The sequence below is a fragment of the Panulirus ornatus genome, chromosome 30 (assembly GCF_036320965.1).
Source record: "Panulirus ornatus isolate Po-2019 chromosome 30, ASM3632096v1, whole genome shotgun sequence".
In the NCBI taxonomy this organism is placed as follows: Eukaryota; Metazoa; Arthropoda; class Malacostraca; order Decapoda; family Palinuridae; genus Panulirus; species Panulirus ornatus.
This window is the reverse complement of record NC_092253.1, coordinates 13,126,563-13,149,991: the sequence shown is the minus strand read 5'-3', so window position 1 is coordinate 13,149,991 and position 23,429 is coordinate 13,126,563. Positions and strand designations below refer to the sequence as shown.

The window sequence follows — 23,429 nt, the reverse complement described above, 5'->3', positions numbered from 1 at the left end:
GGTAAGGAGGAGAGATGGCGAGAGAGCGTTATTGGATTACGTGTTAATTGATAGGCGCGCGAAAGAGAGACTTTTGGATGTTAACGTGCTGAGAGGTGCAACTGGAGGGATGTATGATCATTATCTTGTGGGGGCGAAGGTGAAGATTTGTAGGTGTTTTCAGAAAAGAAGAGAAAATGTTGTGGTGAAGAAAGTAGTGAGAGTAAGAGAGCTTGGGAAGGAGACTTGTGTGAGGAAGTACCAGGAGGGACTGAGTACAGAATGGAAAAAGGTGAGAACAAAGGACGTAATGGGAGTGGAGGAGGAATGGGATGTATTAAGGGAAGCAATGATGACTTGTGCAAAAGATGCTTGTGGCATGAGAAGCGTTGTGGGCAGATTAGAGAGGGTAGTGACTGGTAGGATGAAGAAGTAAGATTCTTAGTGAATGAGAAGAGAGAGGCATTTGGACGATTTTTGCAGGGAAATAACGCAAATGACTGGGAGATGTATGAAAGAAAGTGGCAGGAGGTCAAGAGAAAGGTGCAAGAGGTGAAAAAGAGGGCAAATTAGAGTTGGGGAGACAGAGTATCATCAAATTTTAGGGAAAATAAAAAGATGTATTGGAAGGAGGTAAATAAAGTGCGTAAGACAAGGGAACAAAGAGAAACTTCAGTGAAGGGGGCTAAGTGAAGGGAGCAGCGGATGGAACTTCAGTGAAGGGGGCAGCGGATGGAACCATGGAAGCGGAAGTGAATCATAGGGTGGGGGAGGGGGCGAAAATTCTGGGAGCGTTGAAGAATGTGTGAAAGTCGAGAACATTATCTCGGAAAGCACAAATGGGTATGTTTGAAGGAATAGTGGTTCCAACAATGTTATATTGTTGCGAGTCGTGGGCTGTAGGTAGAGTTGTGCAGAGGAGGGTAGATGTGCTGGAAATGAGATGTTTGAGGACAATATGTGGTGTGAGGTGGTTTTATCGAGTAAGTAATAATAGGGTAAGAGAGATGTTTAGTTGAAAAAAAAAAGCGTGTGGTTGAGAGAGCAGAAGAGGTTGTTTTGAAATGGTTTGGTCACATGGAAAGAATGAGTGAGGAAAGATTGACTAAGAGGATATATGTGTCAGAGGTGGAGGGAACGAGAAGAGGTGGGAGACCAAATTGGAGGTGGAAAGATGGAATGAAAATGACTTTAAGTGATCGGGGCCTGAACATGCAGGAGAGTGAGAGGCGTGCAAAGAATAGAGTAAATTTGTCGTATATGTCGTATACCGTGTTTGACGCGCTGTTAAAGGAATGAACCAGGGCCTAGGAAGCGTCTGGAGTAAACCATGGAAAGTTCTCTGGGGCCTGGATCTGGAAAGGTAGCTGTGGTTTCGGTTCATTGTTATATGAGAGCTAGAGATTGAATGTGAAGGAATTTGGGCTTTATTGCCTTTTCTTAGCGCTACCTCGCGCACATGCGGGGGGAGGGGGTTGTTATTTCATGTGTGGCGGGGTTTCGATGTGAATAAATGATGGCAGTGTGAATTGTGTGCATGTGTATACATGTATGTGTCTGTGTGTGTATATATATGCGTACATTGAGATGTAAGGGTATGTATATTTGCGTGTGTGAACTTGTATGTATGTACATGTGTATGGTGGTGGGTTGGGCCATTTCTTTCGTCTGTTTCCTTGCGCTACCTCGCAAACGGGGGAGACAGCGACAAAGCAAAATAAATAAATAAATAAATATATATATATATATATATATATATATATATATATATATATATATATATATATATATATATATATATATATACGCGCGTGTGTGGGCGTTTATGTATATACATGTGTATATGGATTGGTTCTGCAAAATTTATGTTTTCTTGCGGTACCTTTCTAACGTGGGAGACGGTGGTTGATTATATGAATAATGATAATAACAAAAATCATATATATAAACTCTCTCTGCGTTATATCTGTGAATGGTATGATGATTGCCGAATTGAAATATCACCGTAATATCACATCAAACTATATTATTTTCTCCACAAAACACCGTAGGTTTAATGTTGAAAATGATTTAAAGTTACTCTCCAGGTCGCATTGCCTTTTACATGTTGATATGTAATAATTCTTTGACTGATAAAGGCATATGTTTATAGGCAGGACTATATGATAAGTGGACAGAGGATACGTTGGAGGAAACTAGGCGAAATGGTCGAGTAAAATCCAGAAAGAGGCAGCTACATCAGGGAATGGATAGTATGAATATAGCACAACCTGACGCCCTCGGCATCAAGGCCCTCACCATCGTCCACATGCAGGGGCCTCTCATGCTCCTCCTCCTGGGCCTCGTTATGGCTGGGCTCTCTTTCATTGCGGAGACACGAAAAGCATCATACAGTCAGGAGCTCCAGGGATGATAAATTTGGTTATATGTGTTCATCTTAATTGTTGTTCATAAACTGCACTTTGTGAAGAAAATGAATAAACTGTCAATGATGCTCAAAAACCATTTTAGTATACCCTCTTCAGCTCTCTCAACCACGCTCTTTTCATCGACACGCTCTCACTTACCTCTTTCATTACTTACTCGATCAAACATCCCAACTCTATACATTGTCGTCAGACATTTCATCCTCCGCATTGCTTTATTTATAACCCATGTTTTGCATCCATATAATACTATTGGGACCAATCAAACATATCCACTTATGTCCTAAATAACATTCTCTCCTTCCAGAAATTCAGCGTGCCCAGAACCTTCGCCTCCCCACCCACAGTACAAATCACTTTATCTTCCATATTTCCATTCCTTATCATGTCCATTCCCTGGAATCTAAAATACTTTACTTCCTCCAAGTTTTCTCCGTTCAAACTCCTACCCCAGCTAACCTGTCCCTCAACCCTGCTAAATCTAATAGCCTTGATTTCATTCACATTTACTCTCAACTTTTTCCTTTCACATACTCTTCCAAATTCAATTATCAATTTTCACAGTTTCTCACTTGAATCTGCCACTGGTGTTATACCATCACCAAAGAACAACTGTCTTACTTCTAAGGTCCTCTTATCCCCAACAGACTTCATACTCACCCTTTCTCTAAGACTCGTATTTCCCTCCCTCACCAGCCCACCCATAAACAAATTAAACTTCCTTAGTGGCATTACCTACTCCTGCCGCAGACCAACATTCACTTGGAGCAGCTCACACTTCACTCTTCCTACTCGTGTCTCACACCCTTGATAAAACTTTTTGCTGCTTTCTATCAGTTTTTCTTCCATAAAGCATCTCTATCAACCGTATGCCTTCTCCAGATCAGTGAATGCCATATGCAGATCCATATGTTTTTTGGAAGTACTTCTCAAACACATATCTTACCTCAAACACCTGGTCCACATATCGTTTACTTCTGAAATCACATTGTCCCTCCCAGTCTGATGCTGCGTACATGCCTTCACCAGCTCAATCAGTACCCTCCCATGCATTCAAAAAACTTATACCTTTTTAGTTTAAAACCTCATGTTTATTCCCCTTGCCTTTATACAATTACACTTTATGCATTCCGCCAATCCTCGAGCACATCCCCATAATCCATATATACACTGAAAATTCTTGTTAACCAATCAACAGTAGTCTCCCCTTTCATGATAGATTCAGCTGTAATGCCCCCACCACCTCTTCTCTCTTCATCAAACCACTTTCCATGACTGCCTCACGTCGCAGACCACCTAATCCCAAAAACCCTACATCTGCCGTTCTACCATCAAACACATCAACAGCGCTTCAGAATACTCAATTCATTTCCTTACCTCATCACTACCTGTTATCACTCTCCATTTTGCTCATCACCAACATTTTCATACGTTCTTGTCTTTCGCATATTATTTTCATCATTCTAAAACATCTTTTTCTTCCTAAATATCAACGATAATCGTTCACCGTAACTCTCATTTGCTCTTTTTTTCAACCCTTTTAACTTCCTGCCGCTTCCTCTTTTACGTTTCCCAATCATTTGTACTCCTTTCTTGTAAGTATCGCCCAAACTCCTCTGTTTTGTTTATCATTAACAATTTTACTTATGCATTCAGCCACTCACTCACATTCGCATTTAAAGAATCCATCAATAATACCCGGTTTGCTATATCAAACTGTTGAAACACTCATCATCTGCCTTCAAAACACTTGTCTCATTTCTTTATTCTAATGGCCAGGTGCAGAGACTCTGATATTCACCCAGTTCTCTCCATCCACTTTCAGTGTTATTCACATAGTCTAGAATTAACTTCCTTACAGTTTTTTACACATTATCACAGCTCCTGCTTCGAGAGTACTACTATTCCTTCCTTAGCACTTGTATTTTCATCTACTCCTGGCTTTACTCCACAGACATATCCAAACATTCTTCACCTTTACCGTTGAGCTTTGTTTCAATTAGAGCCAGATTCTGTGGGTCTCTTTCCTTAAACTTACATTTTCTCTACTTATCTTAGTTACCTTCAAATAAATTTTTACACCTCAAACTTAGCCTTCGAGGAGAATGAGCACTCCCTGCTTTGCTTGTTCTTCTGTTACATCTTATAGAAATGAGAGTACAAATTGGTGTAGATGCATGTGTGTGTCTGTGAGCGTGTGCATGTAGAGGTATGGAAAGTAGCACCGTCAACAAGCTCTCCAAACACTACGGAGGTAATGTCAAATGTTGGGTTGAAGAGAGTTGTGAAAGATAGTTTACTTAGACAGAAGATATGTATAAGAAAGTACCAGGATATATTGAGTATACCATGGCAAAAGGTGAGAACCAATGACGTGAGGGGAGTGGGTGAGAAATAGGATGTATTCAGAAAAAACAGTAATGGCATGTGCAAAAGATAAATGTGGCACGACAGAATTGGGCGGTGGACAGATCAGAAAGGGTAGTGAGTGGTGGGATGAAGAAATAAAGTTGTCAATGAAAGAGAAAAAAAGAGGCGTTTGGACGATATTTACATGGAAGGAGGGCAAATGACTGAGATATGTATAAAGAAAGGGGCAAGAAGGCAAGAGGAAGGTGCAAAGGATGGAAAAGAGGGTAAATGAGAGTTGGTGTGAGAGAGTATCGTTATAATTAAGGAAAATAAAAGATGTTTTAGAAGGAGGTAAATAACGTGCGTAAGTCAAGAGAACAAATTGGATCATCAGTTGAGGGGGGGGGGGGAGTTTAGTACTAACAGGAAGGGAGGAAGTGAGTAGATAGAGTGAGTATTTTGAAGGTTTCTTGAATATGTTTGATAATAGAGCAAGAGATAGAGGGAGTTTTGGTCGGGATAGTGTGCGAAGTTAGAGGGTCAAGGTGAATGGCTTGGTTAAGAAAGAAGAGATGGTGAAAGAAGAAATTAGGGAAGGCGGTGGGTTTGGTTGGTATTGCAGTTGAATTTATTAATAAATGGGGTGACTGTCTTGTTGAATGGTTGCTATGGGTATTCACTGTATGTATCGATCAAAGTGAAGTGCCTGAGTATTGGCAGAATGCATATATATTGCCACTGGACAAAGGCAAAAGGCAAAAAGGTGAGTTTTTAAACTACAGAGACAAAGTTTGTAGAGTAATAATGGAAAATTACATGGGAAGGTATCGATTGAGAAGGCGAAGGTATGTACAGAGCATCAGATTGGGGAGGAGCAGTGTGGTTTCAAAAGTGGTAGAGGATGTGCGGATCAGGTGTCTGCTCTGAAGAATGTATGTGAATAGTATTTAGAAAAACACACTGATTTGTATGTATGGATCTGGAGAAGGCATATGATACGGTTGATAGAGATGCTTTGAGGAGGGTCTTAAGAGTATTTATTGTGGTAGGTAAGATGCTAGAAGAAGTGAAAAGTTTTATTCAAGGATGCAGTATATGTTTACGAGTAGGAAGAGAGGAGAGTAATTAGTTCCCAGTGAACTTCGGTCTGCAACAAGAGTGTGTGATGTCCCAATTGTTGTTTAATTTGTTTATGGATGGGATAGTTAGGGAGGTAAATGCAAGAGTTTTGGAGAGAGAGAGGCAAGTATGCAGTTTCTTGGGGATGAGAGGTCCTTGGAAGTGAGTCAGTTGTTGTTCGCCGTTGATACAACACTGGTAGCTGATTCGAGTGAAAACTGCCGAAGTTGGTGACTGTGTTTGGAAAAGTGCGTGAAAAGAGAAAGTTTAGAGTAAATGTGAATAAGAGCAAGGTTATTAGGTTCTGCAGGGTTGAGGGACAAGGTTGTTGGGATGTAAGTTTGAATGTAGAAAAATTTGCGGAAGTGAATTGTTTTAAGTATCTGGGAGTGACTCACAAGGTAGTGGAGGGGGCGAAGCTTTTGAGAGCAATGAAGAATGTCTGGAAAGAGAACATTATTTGGGAGAGCAAAAATGGATATGTTTCAAGGAGTTGTAGTTCCAACACTTTTATATGGTTGCGAGGCATGGGCTATAGATAGGGTTTTACGGAGAAGGGTGGATATGTTGGAAATGAAATGACTGAAGACGATATAAGGTATAAGGTGGTTTAATCGAATTAATAATGAAAGGGTAATAGTGATGATAACCATGATGATAATGATGATAATAATGATGATAATTACACTCTGTCATTTTGAGATCAGCAATAATGGATATATCATAATTTCAGTCTATGTCCTTAGGGCATTACGTATTTGCAGTCCACAGTATACTGATGATGAGTTTGAGATGATATATTCCATTGGTTCTAAGTTAAAGTACCCTAGATCTTTCATTGGTAAATCCCTTAAGTTAACAAAGAAATCATTCTATAGAGTTGAGCCCAAACCTCCCATTGAAACCAAGAATCTTTTAGTTCTCCCTTTTCATAATAATTTTACTTTACTTCTCATGTTGCTTAAATCAATGAATGTAAATGTTGCCTTCAGCAACAATAATGTTATAAAGAATATCATAATCAGGAATCCACCAGAAAATTCTCCTGGGTTAAACTATAAAGTGCCATCTAGAAATTGCGATAAGTTTTATGTTGGTCAGACTGGTAAGAATCTTTCTGTTAGACTTAAGCAACAAAAACATAGTATAATAAATGAACAAGAATCAAATACCTTCTTTAATCACGTTAAAAACTATGATCATTGTATTGACTAGAGTAATGCCATTACAGTTATCATCTCTAACTATATTACCACGAGAAATATTATTAAATCTTCTATTATTCAAAACATGAAGAATTACAATCTTAATATTAGTGATTGTCTACACAAAAGGAATAACTTTATTGTCGATAAAACTTGTAATATGATAACTTTATGATAACTCGTTGTCTCTCTTGAACAATTGCATGTTTCCCAAACAGCGTCCCAGCTACGTCTCTTCGTTGTATATCAACTGATTGTTATATTTCTCTCTTATGCCTCCCCTAATGATGTGATTATTATACGAAAGTGCACTTGGGAACTTATCGTCTTTCATTTTCCCGTTGGACTCTTATAAATATATATTTTTTTTTGATGTATATCAACTGATTGTTGTATTTCTCTCTTGTGTCTCCCCTGATGATGTGATTATCATACGAAAGTGCACTTGGGAACTTTTCGTGTTTCATTTTCCCCGTGGACTCATAGAAATATCTTGATCACGCGCAAAATTGTGATCCTTTCCAACATAGATATATATGTATATATATATATATATATATATATATATATATATATATATATATATATATATATATATATATATATATATATATATATATATATATACATTTTTTTTTTTTTCCTTTTTTTTGCTTTGTCGCTGTCTCCCGCGTTTGCGAGGTAGCGCAAGGAAACAGACGAAAGAAATGGCCCAACCCACCCCCATACACATGTATATACATACGTCCACACACGCAAATACACATACCTACATAGCTTTCCATGGTTTACCCCAGACGCTTCACATGCCTTGATTCAGTCCACTGACAGCACGTCAACCCCGGTATACCACATCGCTCCAATTCACTCTATTCCTTGCCCTCCTTTCACCCTCCTGCATGTTCAGGCCCCGATCACACAAAATCTTTTTCACTCCATCTTTCCACCTCCAATTTGGTCTCCCTCTTCTCCTCGTTCCCTCCACCTCAGACACATATATCCTCTTGGTCAATCTTTCCTCACTCATTCTCTCCATGTGCCCAAACCACTTCAAAACACCCTCTTCTGCTCTCTCAACCACGCTCTTTTTATTTCCACACATCTCTCTTACCCTTACGTTACTCACTCGATCAAACCACCTCACACCACACATTGTCCTCAAACATCTCATTTCCAGCACATCCATCCTCCTGCGCACAACTCTATCCATAGCCCACGCCTCGCAACCATACAACATTGTTGGAACCACTATTCCTTCAAACATACCCATTTTTGCTTTCCGAGATAATGTTCTCGACTTCCACACATTCTTCAAGGCCCCCAGAATTTTCGCCCCCTCCCCCACCCTATGATCCACTTCCGCTTCCATGGTTCCATCCGCTGCCAGATCCACTCCCAGATATCTAAAACACTTCACTTCCTCCAGTTTTTCTCCATTCAAACTCTCCTCCCAATTGACTTGACCCTCAACCCTACTGTACCTAATAACCTTGCTCTTATTCACATTTACCCTTAACTTTCTTCTTCCACACACTTTACCAAACTCAGTCACCAGCTTCTGCAGTTTCTCACATGAATCAGCCACCAGCGCTGTATCATCAGCGAACAACAACTGGCTCACTTCCCAAGCTCTCTCATCCCCAACAGACTTCATATATATATATATATATATATATATCGCCACCCCGCCACACATGAAATAACAAACCCCTGCCCCCAGATGTGTGCGAGGTAGCGCTAGGAAAAGTCAACAAATGCCACATTCATTCACGTTCAGTCTCTAGCTGTCATGTAATAATGCACCAAAACCACAGCTCCCTTTCCACATCCAGGCCCCACAGAATTTTCCATGGTTTACTCCAGACAATTCATATGCCCTGGTTCAATCCACTGACAGCACGTCGGCCCCAGTATACCACATCGTTTCAATTCACTCCATTCCTTGCACGCCTTTCACCCTCCTGCATGTTCAGCCCCCGACCACTCAAAATCTTTTTCACTCCATCTTTCCACCTCCAATTTGGTCTCCCACTTCTCGTTCCCTCCACCTCTGACACATATATCCTCTTGGTCAATCTTTCCTCACTCATTCTCTCCATATGACCAAACCATGTCAAAACACCCTCTTCTGCTCTCTCAACCACACTCTTTTATCACCACACATCTCTGTTACCCTATTTTTACTTTCTCGATCAAACCATCTCACACCACATATTGTCCTCAAACATCTCATTTCCAGCACATCCACCCTCCTCCGCAAAACTCTATCCATAGCCCACGCCTTGCAACAATATAACATTATTGGAACCACTATTCCTTCAAACATACCCATTTTTGCTTTCCGAGATAATGTTCTCGACTTCCACACATTCTACAACGCTCCCAGAACTTTCGCCCCCTCCCCAACCTATGATTCACTTCCGCTTCTATGGTTCCATCCGCTGCCAAATCCACTCCCACTTATCTAAAACACTCCACTTCCTCCAGTTTTTCTCCATTCAAACTTACCTCCCAATTGACTTGTCCCTGAACCCTACTGTACCTAATAAGCTTGCTGTTATTGACAATTACTCTCAGCTTTCTTCTTTCACACACTTCACCAAACTCAGTCACCAGCTTCTGCAGTTTCTCATCTGAATCAGCCACCTGCGCTGTATCAACAGCGAAGAACACCCGACTCACTTCCCAAGCTCTCTCACCCATAATAGACTGCAAACCTTTCCATAAAAAATTAAACAGCCATGAAAACATCACGCACCAATGCCGCAAAGCAACATTCACTGAGAACCAAACTCTTTCCTCTCTTCCTACACGTACACATGCCACACATCCTCGATAAAAACTTTTTACCGCTTCTAACAACTTGCCTCCCACACCATACATTCTTAATACCTTCCACAGAGCATCTCTATCAACTCTGTTATATGCCTTCTCCAGATCCATAAATGCTACATACAAATTAATTTGCTTATCTAAGTATTTCTCACATGCATTCTTCAAAGCAAACACGTGATCCACACATCCTTCTACCACTTCTGAAACCACACTGCTCTTCCCCAATCTGATGCTCTGTACATGCCTTCACCCTCTCAATCAATACCCTCCCATATAATTTACCAGGTATACTCAACAAACTTATACCTCTGTAATTTGAGCACTCACTCTTATCCCCTTTGCCTTTGTGCAAAGGCACTATGCACGCATTCCGCCAATCTTCAGGCACCTCACCATGAGTCATACATACATTAAATAACCTTACCAACCAGTCAATAATACAGTCACCCCCTTTTTTAATAAATTCCACTGCAATACCATCCAAACCTGCTGCCTTGCCGGCTTTCATCTTCCGCAAAGCTTTTATTACCACTTCTCTGTTTACCAAATCATTTTCCCTAACCCTCTCACTTTGCACACCACCTCGACCAAAACAACCTATATCTGCCACTCTATCATCAAACACATTCCACAAACCTTCAAAATACTCACTCCATCTCCTTCTCACATCACCACTACTTGTTATCACCTCCCCATTTGCGCCCTTCACTGAAGTTCCCATTTGCTCCCTTGTCTTACGCACTTTATTTACCTCCTTCCAGAACATCTTTTTATTCTCCCTAAAATTTAATGATACTCTCTCACCCCAACTCTCATTGCGAGGCGTGGGCTATAGATAGAGTTGTGCGCAGGAGGGTGGATGTGCTGGAAATGAGATGTTTGAGGACTATGTGTGGTGTGAGGTGGTTTGATCGAGTAAGTAACGTAAGGGTAAGAGAGATGTGTGGAAATAAAAAGAGCGTGGTTGAGAGAGCAGAAGAGGGTGTTTTGAAATGGTTTGGGCACATGGAGAGAATGAGTGAGGAAAGATTGACCAAAAGGATATATGTGTCGGAGGTGGAGGGAACGAGGAGAAGTGGGAGACCAAATTGGAGGTGGAAAGATGGAGTGAAAAAGATTTTGAGTGATCGGGGCCTGAACATGCTGGAGGGTGAAAGGAGGGCAAGGAATAGAGTGAATTGGATCGATGTGGTATACCGGGGTGGACGTGCTGTCAGTGGATTGAAACAGGGCATGTGAAGCGTCTGGGGTGAACCATGGAAAGCTGTGTAGGTATGTATATTTGCGTGTGTGGACGTGTGTGTGTATACATTGTGTATGGGGGTGGGTTGGGCCATTTCTTTCGTCTGTTTCCTTGCGCTACCTCGCAAACGCGGGAGACAGCGACAAAGCAAAAAAAGAAAGAAAAAAAAGAATATATATATATATATATATATATATATATATATATATATATATATATATATATATATATATATATACATATAATTTTTAGTTATACTTTTTCGCTGTTTCCCGCGTTCGCGAGGAAGCGCAAGGAAACAGACGAAAGAGTGGCCCAACCCACCCATATATACATGTATATTCATAAACGTCGATACATGCACCTATACATACCTATACATCTCAACCTATACATATATATATACACACACTAACATATACATATATATATGCATATGTAAACAATTAATAATGTTTGCCCTTATTCATTTTTCGTTGGCACCCCGCCACACATGAAATGACAACCCCCTCCCCCAGTATATGCGTGAAGTATCGCTAGAAAAAGACAAGAAAGCCCACGTTCGTTCATACTCAGTCTCTAGCTGTCATGTATAATGCACCGAAACCACAGCTCACTTTCCACATCCAGAACCAAGAAAACTTCCCATGGTTTTCCCCAGACGCTTCGTATGTCCTGGTTCCATCCATTAACAGCACGTCGACACCAGTATACCACATCGTTCCAATTCACTCTGTTCTTTGTACGCCTTTTACCCCCTTTCCATGTTCAGGCCCCGATCACTCAAAACCTTTTTCACTCCATCTTTCCACTTCCAATTTGGTCTTCCACTTCCTCGTTCCTTCCACCTCTGACACATATATCCTCTTTGTCAATCTTTCCCCACTCATTCTCTCCAAGTGACCAAACCATTTCAAAACACCCTCTTCTGCTTCTCTCAACCACACTCTTTCTATTACCACGCATCTCTCTTACCCTTTCATTACTTACTCGATCAAACCACATCACACCAAACATTGTCCTCAAACGTCTCATTTCCAGCACATCCACCCTTCTCCTCACAACTGTATCTGTAGCCCACGCCTCGCAACATTATAACATTATTGGAACCATTATTCCTTCAAACATATCCATTTTTGCTTTCCTAGAATACGTCCTCGACGTCCACACATTTTTCAACGCTTCCAGAACTTTCGCCCTCTCTTCCACCCTATGATTCGCTTCCGCTTCCATTATTCCATCCACTGCCAAATTCACTCCTAGAAATTTAAAACGCATTCAAACTTACCTCCCAATTAACTTGTCCCTCAACCCTACTGTACCAAATAACCTTCCTCTTGTTCACATTTAATCTAAGCTTTCTTCTTTCACACACTTTACCAAAGTGTCATAGGTTTCTGTAGTTTCTCACCCGGATCAACCACTAGCGCTGTATCATCAGCGAACAACAAATGACTCACTTCACAAGCTCTCTAATTCCACAATGGATTGCATCGTTACCCCTCTTTCCAAAACTCTTGCCTTCGCCTCCCTAACAACCCCATCCATAAACAAATTAAACAACCATGGAGACATCGCGCACTCCTGCCGCAAACCAACATTCTCTAAAAACCAATCACTATCTTCTCTTCCTACTCGTACTCATGCCTTACATCTTCGATATTATATTTATTTATTTTGCTTTGTCGCTTTCTCCCGCGTTAGCGAGGTAGCGCAAGGAAACTCACGAAAGAATGGCCCAACCCACCCAAATACACATGTACATACATACACGTCCACACACGCAGATATACATGCCTATACATCTCAACGTATACATATATATACACTCAAAGACATATACATATATACACATGTACATAATTCATACTGTCTGCCTTTATTCATTCCCATCACCACCCTGCCACAAATGAAATAATGAAACCCTCCCCCCACATATGTGCGAGGTACCGCTAGGAAAAGACAACAAAGGCCACACTCGTTCATACTCAGTCACTAGCTGTCATGTAATAATGTACCGAAACCACAGCTCCCCTTCCACATCCAGGCCCCACAGAACTTTCCATGGTTTACCCCAGACGCTTCATATGCCATGGTTCCATCCATTGACAGCACGTCGACCCCGGTATACCACATCGTTCCAATTCACCCTATTCCTTGCACGCCTTTCACCCTCGTGCATGTTCACTGCCCCGATCACTCAAAATCTTTTTCAATCCATCAATCTTTCCACCTCCAATTCGGTCTTCCACTTCTCCTCGTTCCCTCCACCTCTGACACATATATCCTCTTTGTCAATCTTTCCTCACTCATTCTCTCCATGTGACCAAACCATTTCAAAACACCCTCTTCTGCTCTCTCAACCACACTATTTTTGTTACCACACATCTCTCTTACCCTATTATTACTCACTCGATCAAACCACCTCACACCACATACTGTCCTCAAACATCTCATTTCCATCACATCCATCCTCCTCCGCACAACTCTATCTATAGCCCACGCCTCGCAACCATATAACATTGTTGGAACCACTATTCCTTCAAACAACCATTTTTGCTTTCCGAGATAATGTTCTCGACTTCCAAACTTTCTTTAACGCTTCCAGAACTTTCGCCCCCTCCCCCACCCTATGATTCACTTCTGCTTCTATGGTTCCATCCTCTGCCAAATCCACTCCCAGATATCTAAAACAATTCAGTTCCTCCAATTTTTTTCCATTCAAACTTACCTCGCAACTGACTTTTCCCTGAACCCTACTCTACCTAATAACCTTGTTTTTATTCACATTTACTCTCAGCTTTCTTCTTTCACACACTTTAGCAAACTCAGTCACCAGCTTCTGCAGTTTCTCACCCGAATCAGCCACCAGCGCTCTATCATCAGCGAACAGCAATTCACTCACTTCCCAAGCTCCCTCATCCACAACAGACTGCCTACTTGCCGCTCTTTCCGAAATTCTTGCATTAACCTCCCTAACAACTCTACCCATAAACAAATTATGCAACCAAGGAGACATCACGCATCCCTGCCGCATACCAACATTCACTAAGAACCAATAACTTTCCTCTCTTCCTACTCGTACACATGCCTTACTTCCTCGATAAAAACTTTTCACTGCTTCTAACATCTTGCCTCACACACCAAATATTCTTAATACCATCCAACAGACAATCTCTATCAGCTCTATAATATGTATTCTCCAGATCCATAAATGCTACATAGAAATCCATTTTTTTTTCTTAGTATATCCCACATACATTCTTTAAAGGAAATACCTGATCCACACATCCTTTGCTACCTCTGAAACGACACTTGTCTTCCCCAATCTGATGCTCTGTACATGCCTTCACCCGCTCAATGAATACCCTCCCATATAATTTCCCAGGAATACTCAACAAACTTATACTTCTGTAGTTTGAGCACTCACTCTTATTCCCTTTGCCTTTGTTCAATAGTACTATGCAAGCATTCCGCCAATCCTCAGGCACCTCACCATGAGTCATACATACATTAGATAACATTAATACCAGACAATAGAATCAACTCCTTTTTTAGTGATTCCCACCGAAATAGTATCCAAACCTGCTGCCTTGCCGGCTTTCACCTTCCACAAAGCTTTTATTACCTCTTCTCTGTTTGCCAATTCAGTCTCCCCAACCCTCTCACATTGCACAGCACCGCGACCAAAACACCCTATATCGATCACTTTATCATCAAAGACATTCAACATATCTTCAAAATACTCACTCCATATCCTTCTTACATCACCACTACTTGTTATCACCTTTCCATTAGCCCCCTGTGTTCCCATTTGTTCCTTTGTCTTACGCACTTTATTTACCTCCTTCCGAACCATCTTTTTAGTCTCCCTAAAATTAATGATACTCTCTCACCCCAGCTTTCATTTGCACTCTTTTTCACCTCTTGCACCCTTCTTTTGACCTCCTGCCTCTTTGTTTTATACATCTCTCAGTCATTTGCATTATGTCCCTGCAAAAATCGTCCAGATGCCTCTCTCTCTTTTTTTCACTAATAATCTTATTTCTTCTTCCCACCACTCACTACCCTTTCTAATCTGCCCACCTCCCACGCTTCTTATGCCGTAATTATGTTTTGAGCAAGCCATCACTGCTTCCTTAAATATCCCATTCCTTCCCCACTTCCATTATGTCCTTTGCTCTCACTTTTTTCCATTTTGTACACAGTTTTTCCTGGTAGTTCCTCGCACAAATCTCCCTCCCAAGTTCACTTACTCTCACTACTCTCTTCACCCTAACATTTTCTCTTCTTTTCTGAAAACCTTTACAAATCTTCACTATCGCTTCCACAAGATAATGATGAGACATCCCTCCAGTTGCGCCTCTAAGCACATTAACATCCAATAGCCCCTCTTTCGCGCGCCTATCAATTAACACATAATCCGATGACGCTCTCTGGCCATCTCGTGGACTTAAATACGTATACTTAAGTATATCTCCCTTTTTAAACCAGGCATTCCCAATCACCAGTCATTTTTTAGCTCATAAATCTACAAGTTCTTCACCATTTCTATTTACAACACTGAACATCCAATGTACATCAATTATTCTTCAAGTGCCACATTCATATATATATATATATATATATATATATATATATATATATATATATATATATATATATATATATATATATATATATATATATATATGGATGGGGTTGTTAGGGAGGTAAATGCAAGAGTTTTGGAAAGAGGGGCAAGTGTGAAGTCTGTTGGGGATGAGAGAGCTTGGGAAGTGAGTCAGTTGTTGTTCGCTGATGATACAGCGCTGGTGGCTGATTCATGTGAGAAACTGCAGAAGCTGGTGACTGAGTTTGGTAAAGTGTGTGGAAGAAGAAAGTTAAGAGTAAATGTGAATAAGAGCAAGGTTATTAGGTACAGTAGGGTTGAGGGTCAAGTCAATTGGGAGGTGAGTTTGAATGGAGAAAAACTGGAGGAAGTGAAGTGTTTTAGATATCTGGGAGTGGATCTGGCAGCGGATGGAACCATGGAAGCGGAAGTGGATCATAGGGTGGGGGAGGGGGCGAAAATTCTGGGGGCCTTGAAGAATGTGTGGAAGTCGAGAACATTATCTCGGAAAGCAAAAATGGGTATGTTTGAAGGAATAGTGGTTCCAACAATGTTGTATGGTTGCGAGGCGTGGGCTATGGATAGAGTTGTGCGCAGGAGGATGGATGTGCTGGAAATGAGATGTTTGAGGACAATGTGTGGTGTGAGGTGGTTTGATCGAGTGAGTAACGTAAGGGTAAGAGAGATGTGTGGAAATAAAAAGAGCGTGGTTGAGAGAGCAGAAGAGGGTGTTTTGAAGTGGTTTGGGCACATGGAGAGAATGAGTGAGGAAAGATTGACCAAGAGGATATATGTGTCGGAGGTGGAGGGAACGAGGAGAAGAGGGAGACCAAATTGGAGGTGGAAAGATGGAGTGAAAAAGATTTTGTGTGATCGGGGCCTGAACATGCAGGAGGGTGAAAGGAGGGCAAGGAATAGAGTGAATTGGAGCGATGTGGTATACCGGGGTTGACGTGCTGTCAGTGGATTGAATCAAGGCATGTGAAGCGTCTGGGGTAAACCATGGAAAGCTGTGTAGGTATGTATATTTGCGTGTGTGGACGTATGTATATACATGTGTATGGGGGGGGGGGGGGGGTTGGGCCATTTCTTTCGTCTGTTTCCTTGCGCTACCTCGCAAACGCGGGAGACAGCGACAAAGTAAAAAAAAAAAAAAAAAATATATATATATTTACAGACATTATATTTACAGACATGAGGACCCTAACCAGTGACATTTAAAGGGTGGGTTATTTCGGGTAAATAAGATCTGGTGTGGATGGTGTCTGCTCAGTCGTCGTTTGGGCTACGAGGTGGGCGGAAGCTTTTCGTATTCTGAAGACTATACTGGTTTTAACGGTGGGGTAGAATGTAAAATTTTACGTAATTGTTCCTTCAATTGCAAATGTTAGTTTTATATCCAGGAAGGGTTATGAAGATTCTTGAATGTCTGAAATGTAATACTAGAACTATACCTGGGGAAAGTTCTTTACATAACGTTCAGAGTGCTTCATCACTTTGAGTATAAGTTCAGTTAATATCCTGTCATTGCATATTATGATCTTTGCATTTCCTATCCTATACAGAAATGAGTTTCTGGATATGCCAAGGTATATGTTATACCGATAGACTCTGTTATGAAAGGAGTAAAGACGGCATCTTTACGCAAACGAACCATCCAACAGTGAAATTAAGAATTATTTGGCTCATTGATGTTATCATTCTATCTATGCTCAATCCAATATAGCACTGAACTTTAGAGCAAAGTCTTAAGATGAATGAAATATCTTTCTATTATTAGCTGGTAGCAGTTTATTAATAATAAGTTCTTGCTGGTGAAACAGTATTGGTTTCAGCTCGTTGCTGGTGAAAGAGAAGTCGATTTAGCTTGTTTCTGGTTATGCTGTTGGAACAAAACTATTTTCAGCTTTTGCTGTTGAAACAAAAGTGGTCTAGTTTGTCCCTAGTGGAAGAAAAGTGTTTCTAGCTTGCTAGCTGTAAAAAAAAGTGAATCTATCACTTTTGTTTTTAAAACAGACGTGGTTTTAGCTGGGGAAAAAATGAGAGTGTACTTTCTCCCAATTAAAAAGAAAAAAGGTGCTTCTAGCTTGTTGCTCGTAAAACAAACGTGGTTCTAACTTGTTACTGGTGAAACAAAAGTTCTCATAGATTGTTGCAGGTGGATCAGAAATGGTTGTATCTTTTTACCTGTGAAAAAGACTTGGTTCTATCTTATTGATAATGAAACAGGTTGGTTTCTAGCTTATTATTGGTCAAACATAAGTGGATTTAACTTCTTGTGAAGCAAAATTTGTATTACCTTCGTTGTCTTAGAAAAGGAGGTATTCTAGCTTGCTACTGTTGAAAGAGCATTGTTTCTAGCTTATATTGGTCAAGGGGAAGTGCTTCTAGTTTCTTACTAGCGTAACAGAGGTGATTTTTAGCTTCTTACTGGTGAAACAGAAGTTTTTCTAGCTTGTTACTGTTAGAGCAGAAGTAGTGCCCTCTTCTTACTGGAGAAACACAACTTGCTCTACGATATTAGCTGCTAACTACAAGTGGCTCTCGTTTTTAATTGTGAAAAAGAAATGGTTCTTTCTTCTTACTGGTTAAAGAGAAATATTTCATCCATGTTAACTGTGAACCATAAGTGGCTTTAGCTTGTGCTGGGGAAACGGAAGTTGTTCTAGCTTATTACTGATGGATCAGGAGTGGATCTAACCTTTAGATGGGGATGCAAAAGCAGTTTTAACTTGTTTCCTTTGAAACAGTAGTGGTTACATCTTCCTGTTGGTGAATCACAAGCTGTTTTAGTTAGTTACTGGAGAGGAAGAAAGTGTTCTCGTATGTTACTAGTGAAACAGTAGAAATTAATCACCAGGATTAGAGGAACATCTTTAGTTTGATTAGCTTACGTTTTGGTATCTTTTTACCATTATCAGAGCTTATAAAGGAGAGATGATACTCATGTAATATCTATGTTATGTGCCTTAGCTATAAATATATTATATAATTTCAACGTGGGATGAACATTAAAGAAAGAACCCAGTTAAGCAGAATCGATAATGACTAATTTAAATGAATTAGAACGTAAATTGTATCAAAATAATCAGAGGCAATAATTTTTAGTCAAGATAAAATCCTACAATTTACAGTTAAATGTCCTAATGTTGAAACTTTTTTTGAAAATCAACCGAACAGTTCTAATGTAAATCTGATAGAACGTATATAAAAGCACAACAAATGTATCAACACGTCAATGCTACTTATAATGTGTTGTTCTTGTATGGCTGGTGAGAGAGTACTAACGTATCGCTTTTGGATGAGCTGCTACTCACCACTGCGGGGCAAGCTGCCAACATTAGGCCATCATTGTAGTAATTATAATTCGAAATTTTGTGTGGCAGAAAATGCGGCTTGGCAATTCGGCGGTTCTTTCATACTGATTGCCTGAGGTGTTCATGGATGTGTGTCCTAAGGTACCGTTTCATGTTGTGTGAAGCATCAACTTGTTATATTCTTTCTGGTAGGCGATTGACAACTGCAACTCCACAGGAATAGCATCCTTAAACTTAAAGAGAATGATGGCACTGTATACCTTCCTTTAAACGTACACTAACTACTATGTGCAACAAACTCACGTGATGAAATAGTCGGTTTCCTCCGAAGTGCATAACCGTCCCAGTCAACAGAATTGAGAGTTATACATCCGTAAGTGCGATACGTTATTTCACTGTAGGGCAAAAATAATCACCTTAGTCTTTTACTAATATGATCATCGGTCAAATTTTATGGAAAAACCGTCAATATGAACTTTTCAGTTCAGTTATTCTATCCCAGTATAGAACCGAAAATCATGATAACGTACGTGAAATGATCGTGTGGCTTATGTTACAACAAGGTTGCGTTTATAATCGATAGGGATTAAACATTCAATGTGGGAATACATTCACGACATGGTAACGGAAAGGGTGATGGTATGCAGGAAGTGAGAAACAATTAGTCTTCAGGGCTGGAAGAAGATGATTGGAGCAGAACCTTGCTTTGAAGAATGCTTGTGAGGAATATCTGAGAAATGACGTATACAAGATCTTAATAATATATGGTTTGGGAGAAAAAATAGTAGACGCAGTGAAATTCTTTTATCAATGGCATAAGGCATGTGTAAGAGTAGGAAGAGAGGAGGGTGAATGGTGCCAAGTGAAGGGGTGTGTGATATCGCATCAATTATTCTAATTGTCTATAGACGAAGAATTGAGAGAAGTAATAGAAGTCTTTCGGTAGGCATGCAGTCTACAGGAATTAAAGAAACCTGGGAAGTGAGGTATTTGTTTTGTGATGAAGACACAGAATTGATAGCAAATATGTTGGACTGCAAAATTTCTCAACTGAGTAATAATAATGATAATAATAAAATCTACACTTACAATAACTTACATATATATATATATATATATATATATATATATATATATATATATATATATATATATATATATATTTTTTTTTTTTTTTTTTGCCGCTGTCTCCCGCGTTTGCGAGGTAGCGCAAGGAAACAGACGAAAGAAATGGCCCAACCCACCCCCATACACATGTATATACATACGTCCACACACGCAAATATACATACCTACACAGCTTTCCATGGTTTACCAAAGACGCTTCACATGCCTTGATTCAATCCACTGACAGCACGTCAACCCCGGTATACCACATCGCTCCAATTCACTCTATTCCTTGCCCTCCTTACACCCTCCTGCATGTTCAGGCCCCGATCACACAAAATCTTTTTCACTCCATCTTTCCACCTCCAATTTGGTCTCCCTCTTCTCCTCGTTCCCTCCACCTCCGACACATATATCCTCTTGGTCAATCTTTCCTCACTCATTCTCTCCATGTGACCAAACCATTTCAAAACACCCTCTTCTGCTCTCTCAACCACGCTCTTTTTATTTCCACACATCTCTCTTATCCTTACGTTACATACTCGATCAAACCACCTCACACCACACATTGTCCTCAAACATCTCATTTCCAGCACATCCATCCTCCTGCGCACAACTCTATCCATAGTCCACGCCTCGCAACCATACAACATTGTTGGAACCACTATTCCTTCAAACATACCCATTTTTGCTTTCCGAGATAATGTTCTCGACTTCCACACATTCTTCAAGGCTCCCAGAATTTTCGCCCCCTCCCCCACCCTATGATCCACTTCCGCTTCCATGGTTCCATCCGCTGCCAGATCCACTCCCAGATATCTAAAACACTTCATTTCCTCCAGTATTTCTCCATTCAAACTTACCTCCCAATTGACTTGTCCCTCAACCCTACTGTACATAATAACCTTGCTCTTATTCACATTTACTCTTAACTTTCTTCTTTCACAGACTTTACCAAACTGAGTCACCAGCTTCTGCAGTTTCTCACATGAATCAGCCACCAGCGCTGTATCATCAGCGAACAACAACTGACTCACTTCCCAAGCTCTCTCATCCACAACAGACTGCATACTTTCCCTTTTTCCAAAACTCTTGCATTCACCTCCCTAAAAACCCCATCTATAAACAAATTAAACAACCATGGAGACATCACACACCCCTGCCGCAAACCTACATTCACTGAGAGCCAATCACTTTCTCTCTCTTCCTACACGTACACATGCCTTACATCCTCGATAAAAACATTTCACTGCTCCTAACAACTTGCCTCCCACACAATATATTCTTAATACCTTCCACAGAGCATCTCTATCAACTCTATCATATGCCTTCTCCAGATCCATAAATGCCACATACAAATCCATTTGCTTTTCTGAGTATTTCTCACATACATTCTTCAAAGCAAACACCTGATCCACACATCCTCTACCACTTCTGAAACCACACTGCTCTTCCCCAATCTGATGCTCTGTACATGCCTTCACCCTCTCAATCAATATCCTCCCATATAATTTACCAGGAATACTCAACAAACTTATACCTCTGTAATTTGAGCACTCACTCTTATCCCCTTTGCCTTTGTACAATGGCACTATGCACGCATTCCGCCAATCCTCCGGCACCTCACCATATATATATATATATATATATATATATATATATATATATATATATATATATATATATATATATATATATATATATATATATATATTTTTTTTTTTTTTTGTCTTCTTCATACTATTCGCCATTTCCCGCGTTAGCGAGGTAGGGTTAAGAACAGAGGACTGAGCCTTTCAGGGAATATCCTCACTTTACCCCCTTCTCTGTTACTTCTTTTGGAAAATTTAAAACGAGAGGGGAGGATTTCCAGTCCCCCGCTCCCTTCCCTTTTACTCGTCTTCTACGACACGCAGGGATACGTGAGAAGTATTCTTTCTCCCCTATCCCTAGGGATATACATATATATATATATATATATATATATATATATATATATATATATATATATATATATATATATATATATATATATATATATATATATATATATTTTTTTTTTTTTTTTTTCCTATGAGTCCACGGGGAAAATGAAACACAATAAGTTCCTAAGTGCACTTTCGCGGAACAGTCATCATCAGGGGGGCCACAAGAGAGAAATATAAGTCAGTTGATATACATCGAAGAGACGAAGCTAGGACGCCATTTGGTAAACATGCAATTATACATGACAGACAACGAGCGTTCATACACTTATTTTACAAATCTTATCAACAAGAAACTTATTTAATTTCTATAGACCATCACTAATACTAAGATTACAATTCTTTGTGCATTTAGTAATAGAAGATTTAATGATATTTTTCCTGGTAATAGAGTTAGAGTTAATAACTAAGATGGCATTACTTCAGTCAATACAATGATCATAGTTTTTGACGTGATTAAACAAGGCATTTGATTCTTGGTCCGGTTGCTTAAGTACAACTGAAAGACCCCTGCCAGTCTGTCCAACATAAAATTTGACGTTATCAAACAAGGCATTTGATTCTTGTTCCCGTCTTATACTATATTTATGTTGCGTAAGTATAACACAAAGAACCCTACCAGTCTGCCCAACATAAAATTTATCACAATTTACGCATGGCATTTTATAGATGCATCGAAGAGAATTTTCTGGTGAATTCGTGATTAAGATATTTTTATAGTATTATTGTTGCTGAAGGCAACATTTACATTAAGGGATCTAAGCAACATGGGAAGTAAAGTAAAATTATTATTGAAAGGGAAACTGAAAGACTTTAGGCTTAACTATATGAAATGATTTCTTTGCTAACTTAATTGATTTTTCAATGAAAGATCTAGGGTACTTTAACTTAGATCCAATACTATATATCTTTTCAAACTCATCATCAATAAACTCTAGACTGCAAATAGTTAATGACCTGAGGAACATAGATTGAAATGATAATTAACTCTGTCATGTTGAGGTGAGTAATAATGGATATATGAGCGTACATTGGTAGGTTTTCTGTATATATTAAACTTAAACTTGTTTCCTTGCCTATGGATCTTGCAATCTAAAAATGGTAACATACCATTATTTTCATTATCTACAGTAAATTTGATGGAAGGTATGAAATTGTTAAGTAAGGGGAGAAATATTTGTAAATTTCTATTTGTTGGCCAAACACAAAGTACATCATCTACATACCTAAACCAAAATGCATTAGAACG

The 23,429-nt window shown here is 39.8% G+C and overlaps 1 protein-coding gene across 1 annotated transcript in view; it reads left to right on the top strand.

Moving 5' to 3' along the window:
• LOC139758280 (ionotropic receptor 21a-like) overlaps positions 1-2,460 on the top strand; it is a 45,706-nt gene extending 43,246 nt beyond the window's left edge. The window contains exon 11 of the mRNA XM_071679490.1: positions 2,132-2,460. Coding sequence (XP_071535591.1) covers positions 2,132-2,392 — 261 coding nt within the window. The 3' untranslated portion in view covers positions 2,393-2,460. The remainder of the gene's footprint in view (positions 1-2,131) is intronic.
• The last annotated feature ends 20,969 nt before the right edge of the window (positions 2,461-23,429 follow it).